We start from the raw sequence: 13170 nt of genomic DNA on the forward strand, positions 1-13170 counted from the left end.
CTACACATATAGGTAGCTTTATATATATATATATATATATATATATATATATATATATATATATATATATATATATATATATATATATATATATATATATATGGAAGTGAAATGGAAGCAGGCGCACCTAGATTTCCTCTGTGATGGGACATAAAAGCTGATTGGTTGGAGTGGTAATAACATTGATTCATGATGCACATGTGCCTCTACCTCCCTCCCCATTTTGTCTCTCTCTCTCTCTCTCTCTCTCTCTCTATCTATCTCTCTTTCTCTCTCAGCCTCCTTCATTTCATCACTGTCCTTGGGTGTGTATAGCAGTGTCTGACATTCTGTTCCTGAGGACTATGGGTGTGTGTGTGTGTGTGTGTGTGTGTGTGTGTGTGTGTGTGTGTGTGTGTGTGTGTGTGTGTGTGTGTGTGTGTGTGTGTGTGTGTGTGTGTGGTGGTACACGCAGAGAAGCCCAATGACGTTGTAAATTTGTGCTCACCCAGGAATAGAAGTCTTCCAGCAGCATCCAGTGAGCAGGCCAGGAGCTGAGCTTTGCTGTGGGATACTCATCTACATAGAGGTTAGTCTGTTTATCTAGCTTTTCTCTTCCTTCCTGTCCCTGCTCCATCCATCTTTCTAAATGAAATATTCATGATTTACATCCTCTGATTGTCTCCTGCAGATCTTATAGCAGAGGTGAGCTATATTAATGCTTGCTAATGTAAGAATGTAAGTAAGTTTTTACATGTTTTTCTCAATCAGGCATCATGTGTATTAAATACAAGGTTATACATCTCTGCGTAGCCAAGTACCATTTTTGTTGTTTTAGCCCTGCAGTGAAAGTGAGCTGTTATTTGCTGATATGTGCACACAGGTCAGATTCATCCCCTCCCATCTCCATATTGATTTGTTTGCTATTGCCATTGCCTGCCTGTCAGCTACTTAGCAGCCCCCCCCCCAACCCCCACCCCCTAATTCTTATAGATGAGATAATGTATGTGTGTGTGGAGGGGGGCAATTTTATGGCCATTAGCTTCATATCTCCATCACTGTGAGATGACTTGTGAAAGTGAGGCCCTTACAGGAATACAGACAGTGTCAGTTGCCTAGACAGTCAGATTTCGTGATTTCCTAATGAAAACCAAAAAGTTAGCTGTGTGCTACAACATTGTAGTTCTTTTTTGTGTTTGTTCTGTATTTTGTGACTGTTTATTCAACCATTTTTGTTTTTTTAAAAAGTGCAAAAACTGTCACTGGGGCAGAATCATTTCAAAAGGTTCTATAAATATGCACCTTTTAGGAGTAAATAAGTCAAGAAAGTGACTGCTTTTGTACCTTTTTTTCTGACAGTGTAGAAGAGACCTAGTTAATAGGTCAGGGATATAAACTCAACCACAGTGGAGGTGAACCTTTTTCAACCTCCTCTACTAATCACAATCCCTTTCTATACGCTATACCATCACTGTAAAATGCTCCATTAAAAACCTGTTAATTGGTTAAAGGTAAGTTATTTGGTAAAATAAAAAACACGAATAGATCTAATTGGTCAATTTATGTAATTTTACAGTTAAAAACTACGGTTAAATACAGTTTTGTTTTGTTAATAAATGGATAAATGCATCACATGTGATGGTTTTCCATTTAAATAACTGTTTCTTCTTAGTTATTTTCTTCTCATGTTGTTGTTAAATAGGGATTATTGCATTATTTTAGTGTCATGTATGTTACCATGATGTATTATTTCTCAGCTTCTTGAAAAGCTACTTGTGATTAGCTTTTTTTATTTATTTTAAGGTGGTTTTGGTGGCATATTATGAAGGTAAAAATATATTTTATTAACATATTGTTGAAAAATGTGCATATCAGCCTAAAAGAAGCAGATAAATATAGACAAACCGATAGATTGTGGGCGTATGGATGGACAGAGAGATAGACAGGTTGACAGACAAGAAACAGACAGATAGATAGATATAGGGCTTAAAGTTTTCCAGCGTGTATCGTTTTTGGCATTTTCAAGTTCATGAGTTCACCTACCAATGGTATGAGAGGAATACAGCTTTCATTTTCAAACAAACTAACTTTACTAGGAGTCAATCAGAAGTAGGCGCAGGTTTGAATGTGGTTGAGTCCCAATAAGCATAGATGCCGGAGCGAAAACATAGTCGGCATGATGGAAAGTAAGATTATGAAGCATGGAAGTAAAAAAAAAAGTTTTAAATGAATGTGAACTAAATTAAGAATTAAGAAATTAAAGGAATGTATGAATTAAAAATATATATATATATAAATGCATTATGGAGGACTGACTGTTTTTTTAATATTTGCTTTTCATTTTCCCCCAGTAATGCCTAAAGCAGTGTTTAAAAGTGCAGCGCTTCTTTTTTTATTTTTTACAGCTTTCTTTTTTTTTTTTTTTTTGCTTTAACCACATAGATAGATAGATAGATAGATAGATAGATAGATAGATAGATAGATAGATAGATAGATAGATAGATAGATAGATAGATAGATAGATAGATAGATAGATAGATAGATAGATAGATAGATAGATAGATAGATAGATAGATAGATGTTATGAATATAATGGTAAGGGCACTGACCGCACTAAGGTGCTGGGCAGCAGATGGCACAGCGGTCTGTTGCCTGGACACTGTGTATGTGGCAGCCAAATCCAACCTGGCCAACTAGTCAGTGCAGTACATAACACCTCTTTAAGACAGTTCTTGGTTCCCCCTAAAATTCAACTACAGTAATTCAGAAATGTATAACATAAATGTAAATACTCAAAAATAGTTTGCTATTAAGCATTTAGTTTAACCTTCATAATATTGTTTATTGTCATTTCTGAATATTTGTCTACATACAATTCTGAGCTTGGTCAATTATCTTAAATAATTTCATTCAGTGGTAATATGAGAAGCAGATTTAAGAATCAAGATTGCAGACACAATGATCAGTGACATCTGTGCTACACAACTTGAAAAGCCAAGACTGCCACTGCTCTGTACTGTATATGGCCAAGATAGAAATTGTCTCTTGTCCAAATGCAGTTACATTTTAAAGTTTCCTCTTTCAGATTGAAGATGTCCTCCACTCCACTGGCCGAGGCAGAAGAGGATGTGTTTGGTGAGTGACCTCTCCTGTCTGCCCATCCCCCCCCCCACCCTCCATTAATGTCCAGATCTTCATTTCCACACTCCCAATGCACTGAGTGCATTAGTCTGGCCTCTAAAAGCACCAGGGGTTGTGATTCCCTCTGAGCATGTGCACTGGTTTGTTTTAAAGTTATAAATATTTTATCAAACATTTTTGTGAATTTTTAGATGCCATCTATCTTGGATGAGGAACAATGTTAGGCCTATATGTATAATGGGCACATTTAAGAGATTGGCTTCACAGGTTTTTTGTACAGGCTTTGGTGGTGCAGCTTGCTGAGTCAGTGTCTTAACCACAGAAGTTAGTGCTGAGATCTGAAAACAAGTTGGGAGAAGAAAGATTTGGCTATGGAATAGAGTAGAACCGTGTGATAGAGCCTAAACATTCAGAATGTTTATGAGCATGTTTCCACTCCCCTAGACCCAATAAGCAGCCTACAACATAGAGTGCATTAGTGTCCACAAGCTTTTTCTGTGGCATTGGTTCCATAAGTGTTTTTTTATTATAAATTTTTTTGTGTTTTTGTGTATGTATGTATGTGTGTAGTTATACCTTTTGAAAGGGTAACACACCAATGACAGCTTTTGTACTATTTTTTTTGTAGACATGTAATGTCATATCCCACAATGCTATGCTCTCAGATGACATAATAGGCGCGATCGACTTTAAGCCGTGCTGCACAGAATGATCACTGTATGAAATCAAAATACAGCGAGAGCGATTCAAATTGGATCTGTGTGCTTTCTTATCTCTCTCACCATACTTTGATGTCATAAAGTGATCATTTTGTGCAGCGCTGGTTCAAGTCGAATGCACCTAATGTAATATGACTGCTTTTGGCTGCTTTTACTGCCTTTAATTGCCACTTAATTAAAAATTCATTGTGATGAGGTCATGTGACAAACAATGATGTCATGTGACAACAAAGTGTAACCTGACCAAATGTTTATAAAATTTGACATGCACATATTCTTTAAGTAAATTTCCACTTCACATAACAGTACTAATTTTTTTTAAAACAATGCAGCATAAATTCAAATAAATACAAAAGTCCCTGATAAAAACTGATGAATTTGACAGCATAATAATCATTTGGACTTCACTATTGTTTGATGGCTTGTGACTTGTGTTTGATGTGATCTTACTCTTGATCACATTCCAAATTTTTTTAATGGGGTTTAGGTCTGGAAATTGGGGCAACAGGGTTTTATCTGTTGGTCCTCCATTCACACCTTGATTGACCTGGCTATGTGGCATGGAGTGTTGTCCTGCTAAAAAAAACACAGTTCTCAGAGTTGGAGAACATTCTCAGAGCAGAAGTAAGCAAGTTTTCTTCCAGTACAACTTTGTACGTTGCTTGATACATGCACCCTTCATGAAGACGAATGTGCCTGATGCCAGCCTTGCTGAAGCACCTCCAGATCATCAGCGGTCCTCCACCATATTTCACAGTGGGTGTGTGACTCCTCTCCGGGTCTCCTTCTAACCTTTAGATGACCAGGTGTTGGGCAAAGCTGAAATCTAGACTCATCAGAGAAAGTCCTTATGGCCTTTTGCAAACCTCAGTCTGGCTTTTCTTTGCTTCTCATTGATGTCTTCTTTTATTGCTTTGCACATTGACTTCAGCCCTGCACCTAGGAACCTGTTTCGAACTGTCCTCACTCTGTAGCTTTGTTGTCCTCTGTCTTTGAAATTGTAAGGATGGAAGCAGCCCACTGTATCCCTCTGTCAGGAAAGCCAGATCTGAACTCTTCTTGTCCTCCCTCAAAGCATTTCTTTTCAACTCGTTTGGCATGGTCAATAGTTATTATTTAGTTCCAGTTATTTTTGAGGTACTACTAGCAGCATTGTTTTTTGCCATCCAACTTGGTCCTATTCCAGAGCTGTATGTACAGTATGTATTTTGTATTATTGAATTATATATTTACTAATTCTAGGTTTCACAGAGCCATTTAAACCACAACAAATTTAAATTCATGAATACAATAATGTAGAGTTGTGCAATACACTACCTCACGCTCTAAAAATGAAATATTGAAATAGAAAAATTCATGAAATTCTTCTAAGTTTGTATTTTTCACACATCTACACACTTCACAGTGCCATTCTTTCTGAGGGTTTTGACTGACCTTCACACACACACACACACACAGGTGTACATGAGGAATGGCCACCCATCATTCATGTAAGTAATCTAGGCTGTTGGCAGCTTAATAGAGCTTTAGGCCTGCTTTACGGTGTCACTATACATTTTATGGATTGTAACAAAAACACAAATATGTGTAGGAGTGTGTGTTGAGAGCAGTGCAGCAGTCTTTTATGTCTTTTTTTAACACCATTGTGGTGTTAGTTTGTGCTTCTTGGGCTACATGTTTGCCTCCAAATGCTCAATATCAAAAGAACTCAGGGAGTAAACATACGTCTATGTGTTTTGTACCACATTAGATCTGACGGAGGCGGTTCCAGAGACCGAACTACTTGACAGCAGCCTACAGAAAGCCAAAGCACAACTGTCAATCAAAACCAGGAGGCATCGACCCTCCCGAACCCGTCTGAGAGACAGCGTGAGCTCAATAGATGGAGATGACAACATTGATAGAATGGTGTGTATGCTGTAGATTTCATGTGTCTGTCCAAAAAGGACAATTATGTCATGTGTCATGTTATTTACCCTTGTGTTATTCCAAACTCATATGTTGTTAAAAGGAACATCATCAAGGGTTTTTTTGTGTTTGTTTTTTTGATGGAGTGCCATGCTGACTCAATTAATAATACCCTGTAGGCAAGAAAAGACTGGACTTTAGTTGTAATAAGCACTATAAATAAGCAAAAATACAGTAAAAACAGTACAATTATAAAATATTATTACAATTTGAAATAACTGTTTTCTTTTTTTATATATATTTTAGATTGTAATTTTTTCATGTGAACCTTAATTTTTAGCAGCCATTACTCCAGTCTTCAGTGTCAAAGACGTTGATATGGAACAGTAGAAAAACCATTATATTATTATTTGAATAGTAGAAAGTTCAAAATAACTTAATTTATTTAAAATACAAATATTTTGTGAAAATTATCATTTTTATAATAAAATTTGTATAGTAAAATTACTAAATTAAAAATGTTCTTAAATTTTTTCAAAATTTCACATTATTCCAAAAATCTTCTCTTCTACCAAAGCTCTTTATTGGTACTATAATGTTGCTTTTTGGTGGTAATTTTTGGAGATTAACAATCATCATCATCATCATCATCATCATCATCAAAAAAATGATTATAGTTTTTATTATCATTTTGAATAATTTTTATATTGCATGTTTTCATTTTAATTTTAGTTCAAGTTTAGTAATTTTGTAGTTTTTTTATGTTTTTAATAAGTTTAATATGTACATATATAGATTTATTTATTTTATTTTATGTTTTAGTTATTTTTGTACATCATGTTAAACTAAATGAAAATGGGAAATCTTACTTTGTCAACAATCTGACATAAAAAAGAAAAATTCAAATATATTTTATTTGATTTCAGTTAACTTTTTATATGGTTTTAGTTTTAGTTTCAGATTCAGTTAAACATGCATTCATGTGAGACTCATGGGATATATGTCATTGTGTGTGTCTGTGGTCTAGAGTTACGGTGGCTCCGTGCAGACCTCATCTTCTCCAATCCACCCTTCCTTTCGCTGCTCCTCCCCCTCTTCTGACCTGCTCCTTTCCTCCCCTTCCACACGGAGAGACCGAACCTTCACCTTTGACCCTTGCACTGTGGTTGGAGAAAGGGAAGCACAGGATGAAAGACGGAGCTACAGGCACCTGTACACCTCCTCTCAAGAGGCTTTGCCCCTCACACCATCTAAGTCTCCCTCCAGACCCTGCGTCCATTCAGAGACATCTTCCCCAGCCCATCTTTGCCAGTCACGTGAGGGCAGCCAACCCCTTCTACACTATGGAGAATACTCACAGAGCGAAGGTTTGATCTGCATTAGAACATCTCATCTAATGTAATATAATATGATCTCACATCACATAATATTTGTATATGTATATACACATGTAAAGCTACTTTATGATTATTTAATATGATGTGCTAACAAACTAATCAGCAAATTTAACTTTTAAAATTAATGTGAATTTGATTCTGAAATTATTTTGATTCTAATAGTTATTCTGATCCTGAATCTGATTCTGACCTGGGGTGCGTTTCCCAAAACCATAGTTGCTAACCTGTTAGCAACTTAGTTGGTTGGCAATGGGAAATTGCATTGCAACCAACAAAGTTGCTAACTTAGTTAGCAACCATGGTTTTGGTAAACGCACTCCTGGGTCAGGTCATCCTTTTTGTGCCGGTTTTCAAAGCAACATTGGATTAGATCACCCTGATCCAGACACAAACTTTTCCAGATGATCAAATATGGATTCCAGCACTGTAAATGGGATTACAGATCCACATGTAAAATATATATTTTAAACAGTTTAAAGAATGTTGTTCCTGAAATCCATTCTGAATCCATCCTTCTACTGGGATCACTATAATCCATATTTTTTGGGGATCAAATTTACAAGATACTTCAAATCTGATTACAGAATCCTTTTTTTCTGTTGAGCAACCCATTTTCAAGAATATGATAAAAATATGATCTCATTTCTTTTGCTAAACTTATATGTGTCCAATTTAGAGCACTGGAAATTCAGATTTGGTAATCTGGAAAAATTGGTAATATGTCCTAGGATGAACCAGTCCAATTTTGCTTTGAGAAAACTGTCATAAAATGAAGATTACCTGATCCTGGATAGCAAAACATGGGATCGTTCTGCTCCATATTAAACTTTTCAAACTGCTGGGCCCAGATTCTGATCTGGATTCTGATGCTCATATTGATGATCTGTTTTCAGACGACAGTCATGACACAGGCCCTGATGAACCTGATAGTCCAACAGTGCTTCTGGACAAGAAAACCAGGCGACGTTTTCTTGATCTGGGGTTAGTATCTTAAGAGTATCGAAATACAAAATAATAATGATTAAAAAATCAGCAGTTACACTCATATTTTAAATGTAAATGTATTTAACCATATTATTTATCATACCAATCATGCTAACTATGTCAGTAAACATTTTGGAAGATTTTAAATGTTTTTTGTTATGTAAAAAATGCTGGGACAACTATAAATGAGCTGGGGGGGTTTTTTCTGACAACTGTAAACACTGTGTATGTGAGAGCAAAGTTTGTTCATCATTCAGATGCAGTAGTAGTGGCCAGAGTTGGGCTTTAAAGGTTATCTGCTTGTTTTTGTTGGCAGGGTCACTTTACGTCGCACATATGGAAAGGTCAGGAAAGACAGATCCAACAGACTGTCAGCAGGAAATCGGTATGTGTGTGAGTCTGTCGTGCATTTATTCGGCTAATGCATATATAGACATAGATTTGTATTTTGTGTTTGTATCCAGGGATTCAGAGAGGACAGAGAACCGATCCTTGCGTTCTTCTGGTCCACCATTTGTGCCTTTCTCTTGGTTAAGTGAAAGAATACGAGGTTCGGGCTCCCCCAAGAACAACCAGTCCCCATCCAGACCTTTCACCCAGGTAACCTAACCTCAATTAGGGTCCACAGGTTCTATTACTGTATGAGTAAAAATAGAGTGCTAGTCCTGTAGTGATCATGTATTTTATAGGCCGTAATTTATAACCCACCTTATTCCCACTACAAATTTTCACATGGATTTTTTCCTGTTCAGTGTAATGCTGATTAATGTCCCCCAACAACCTCTGTAATCCCATTTAGCCACTTTTTAGCAACTGGCTTTTCAAAACAAGTGAAAGCTTTAAAAATCTCAAAGGGGTGTTAATGATGTATTTTATGCCATATAATAAAACATGAAAATATCTTGAACCTCTGTTCACCACAGACCTTATTTCAGGTATTCAACCAGACTTTAGGAAGCTATCATTTCATGTCATGTTGGGTTTGATGGCACTACGGTAGGGTAACATCCCCTAATTCATAGATTTATGAACAGTACCTGCCATTCCCTTTCAGTCCCTTTCAGTGGGACCTCTCCATGGTGCTGGAGGAATGCCAACAACCTTTTGTGCCTCTGTATGAAAATAATGATAAATACTGCAGTTTATATATGAATTCTCTCAAGGATCATATTAAAAGCCTCTTTGACAGAGATTAATTATTTATTTTAAACAGACAATAATGGAATATTATAGTGCTGTAGCACTCATTCCACTTTCTTCAAGGGCTCCAGTACTGATGAGGACTTTGATTCTTCAGTGGGTTTACTAGAAGACTGCAGACCCTGCAAGACTGAGTCATCACAACCCTATCAGACCCTCCCTGAGCATTCAGATGGGGTGAGATAAATTAACTTAAACTATATTGTGTAAATTACCCAGTCATGTCTAAATTTGGTCAGTCCAGTTGAGTTGCACCTTTAAAGGGTTAGTTCACACAAAAATAAAAATTAGGCTGTGTTACTCACCCCCAAGGCATCCTAGGTGTGTATGACTTTCTTCCTTCAGAGAAAACCAAGTCAGAGTTATATTAAAAATGTCTTTGAACTTTCAAGCTCTGTCATTGCAGTCAACAGGTCTTGCAGTGCTTCAGTCTAAAAGAAGTGAAATAAAAAGCACCCATCCATAAAAAAAGTGTCTCACATGGTGAATCGATATATTTTTGTGAGGAAATAGCCATATTCAAAACATAATAATCACTTTAATGTAGCTTGCGCTCACTGTTGTATATGGAAGCAGTTGACGTGTGAGTTCGGCTTTGCGCAGGCGCTGCTTAGTAATTACGCACGCAGAAACGAAATGGAGAGATCAAAACAAAACAATGGTCTCTAATTAGAAGTACAAAACCAGAATTTGTAAAGAAGAATGTTGGAGAATTTCGATATAAGCCAAAAGGAGATTGGTTTTCCTTTGCTAATGTAAGGAGACTTTGCTTCTTTTGATCCTGTAAACAAACGGTGGTTTCTAACAACACTCACTGATGCAATGCTGACCTCCATACGTCATGTTCCTGGAACTGCTTCTGTGTACACTGTTGGCGCAAGTGGTTATTACGTTTCTGGAGCCATGTGAGACATTTTTTTTTATGGGTGCTTTTTATTTAACTTCTTTTGGACTAAAGCAATGCAACACCTTTTAATATAACTCTGAATGGATTCATCTGAAAGAAGAAAGTCATACACACCTAGGATGCCTTGGGGGTGAGTAAAACACAGCCTAATAAAATAGTTCATCCAGGCTTATCTATGGTGAATAGTTAATACACATAAAATAAGTACACTGCTAAAAGTACAAAAGTTTGAAATAATATACAGTGTATATTTTTAAAGTCTCTTACATCTCATACTTGAAGTACTCTTATGAAGACTGTGTTTGATCAAAAATACAATGAAAACAGTAATATTGTGAAATATTATTGCAATTTAAAATAACTGTTTTTCTATTTTAAAACATTTTAAAGAAATGTATTCCTGTGATGGCAAAGCTGAATTTTCAGCATAATTACTCCAGTCTTCAGTGTCACATTATCTTTCAGAAATCATACTAATATGCCCTTTGATTCTCAAGAAACATTTTGAATAGGGGTGCTCCGATCGGCCGATCGTTATGCGCATCTCGTCAGTAAAGCCGGTTCTCTAATCAGCGGTTAATTCCATCAGGTGCGTGATTTCACATAGAGCAGCTGTTACTACACAGAGCCGTTGTTAATAGAGAAGATGCGCAAATCCACTTCATTTTCAGCGTTTTTTGGTGGATCTTCTCAGTTAACAACGGCTCTGTGTAGTAACAGCTATAAATGCTGTTCTTTTGAACTTTCTATTTATCAAAGAATCCTGAAAAAATGTTAAGCATCAAAATGTTAAGCAAAAAAAAAATGTTAAGCATCAAAATCTGTTTTCATTATTGATAATTATAAGAACCACTATTAATATTTGAGACCCAATAATAATTAATATTAACTGAACCCAAATAATCATATTAAAATGATTTCTAAAGGATCATTTTATACTGAAGACTGGAGTAATGATGCTGAAAACTCATCTTTGCAATCACAGGAATAAATTAAATTAAATCAACTTTTTAAACTGTATTTTTGATCAAATAAATGCATGCTTCATGAGTATAAAATACTTTTTTTTTTCAAATGATATTAAAATATTAATTATTCCAAACCTTTGAAGAGTCCAGCTATTGAATGCCAAATCCAAAAAGGGACAGAAAGGTTGTAGAACTGCTTGCAAGAACATCTTAAAATACAGGCAGAACATTAATATAGATTTTTAATGGAGGAACATTTGGAGATCGATGGCACTGGCACACTGCTATACAGCAGAGTCTTTCACCTAGAAAGAAAATCATATTATATTGAACTGAAACAGATTCACACTAGCTTAATCATATTAAAGGTGGTTTGTGCTGCATATTCAATTTGTGCTCAGTAAATAAACTGCTGTGCTGTTTGAATATGCTGAATTAAAGCATGTGGTACAGTTTCCTGTTGATTTGCTTGAGTAGCCTTTCTTCAAACATTACAGTTATGACCAACAAAGGTAGTTTGCTCCTTGTTAAAAAAAAAAAAAAAAAAAAAAACATTCTGTCTATATTTTTATTTTATTTATTTTTCTTTATTCCAGAATGACTGTGACAGCAGTCGTGGCACAGATTTCAGTTTTAAGAGGAAAATGCTTTCTGCTGCTGGTAAAGATAGGACGGAGCGACAGAATGGTGTTCATGGAAAACGGGACAGCGGGAAAAATGGACAGGGTGAAGATGGACAAAAATTATTGACCACTTGATGGCGTTTCTGAAAGACTGAATACAGTACGCTGCAGGTGCCATTATTAATGTCAAACATTGCGATGGCTTTCACAATGTATTACTGATGGATATAGTAATAAAGGTGACTTGCAAAATTTGTTCATTTACATATATTATTGAAAAAAAATGATTCATGAACATGTGTGCAATGTGTCTAAATGTGAAAATTATTGTGTACGAATGTACATTGTTTTGTAATTTATTTGTAATTTATTGAACATTAATAAGATGTCTTCAGCATGTTTGTCATGAAAACATTCACATAAAGAATAATTCTGACATATTATTTAGAAGAAAAAAAAAATGAGTTCAAAATGTGCTTAATCTGGATTATGGATAACAACAGGTCCATGAAGTTAAAAACGTTTCAAAACCAGGCTCAAGCCAGTTTGATGACTTAAATACACTTGACAAAATGAATGACAAATTAGCATAATAACTCATATTCATCAGAATATGTGGGCATTTATATCTGACCTGTATCATTAAATCTGTCATTACAGAGAGATTAGTTGAGGGGTGTTCTGGGATGAAGACTATGGCACGAGGATGAAAGCAGTGTATGGAGTGTTGTGGAATTGTAGAAGAAGAAAAAAATCTATGTCATAAATGTGATTTTACAGCTTTAGGCAGAACCTGGATGAGCAATAAGAACTTATTCCACCCAAAGGGATGCTGCTTTTGAATCTATGGGCTGACATATATAGTAGCTACTGTAGTCCCGAACGAATCACCCGAAGAGTGCTTTTAGTGAATCAGAATGATTTAGCACGGCAAGTGTAACATTACCTTAAAAATTATAATTTGTCCATCATCGATCTCCTGTTCCTCCTCACCCGCTGAGACATTCGAATCCGACATCAAGACTCAATAGCAATATCAGAATTCTGTCAGATTTAGCTCTACCTTTTCTGTAAAACTGAGACAAACACCGACTCTTAAAATGTGTATTTTTATATCAAATAAAACCTCAGTGTAAAATGAACACTTGTTATTTTACTATAGAGTATGAACCATTTATGAAATCATTAAAGAACTGTCTGGAATCGTTCAGATGAACTATAATCGGAACTATTAATTATTTTAAGATATTTCTGAATATTATTATTATTAACGTTATTATTCTGATTGAGAATTCAAATGATGTTGTAAACACCGTTATATTTTCAAAATAACACTGCACTTGG

General features: G+C 35.7%; 1 protein-coding gene across 2 annotated transcripts; it reads left to right on the top strand.

Moving 5' to 3' along the window:
• Nucleotides 1-256: 256 nt before the first annotated feature.
• Nucleotides 257-12968, top strand: LOC113056287 (sterile alpha motif domain-containing protein 14-like). Of its 2 annotated transcripts, XM_026222931.1 has the most exons (11): nucleotides 257-305; nucleotides 492-568; nucleotides 671-684; nucleotides 3065-3114; nucleotides 5590-5747; nucleotides 6775-7114; nucleotides 8038-8125; nucleotides 8445-8513; nucleotides 8593-8728; nucleotides 9392-9505; nucleotides 11800-12968. In XM_026222931.1, the coding sequence occupies exons 4-11, from the start codon at nucleotides 3072-3074 to the stop codon at nucleotides 11959-11961; spliced, it is 1110 nt and encodes a 369-aa protein (XP_026078716.1). In that variant the 5' UTR covers nucleotides 257-305; nucleotides 492-568; nucleotides 671-684; nucleotides 3065-3071; the 3' UTR covers nucleotides 11962-12968. The 2 variants fall into 2 exon arrangements, with proteins under 2 accessions (XP_026078716.1, XP_026078714.1); XM_026222929.1 differs by lacking the exon at nucleotides 671-684.
• The last annotated feature ends 202 nt before the right edge of the window (nucleotides 12969-13170 follow it).

Source organism: Carassius auratus, chromosome 37 (genome assembly GCF_003368295.1).
Source record: "Carassius auratus strain Wakin chromosome 37, ASM336829v1, whole genome shotgun sequence".
NCBI classification, from domain to species: domain Eukaryota; kingdom Metazoa; phylum Chordata; class Actinopteri; order Cypriniformes; family Cyprinidae; genus Carassius; species Carassius auratus.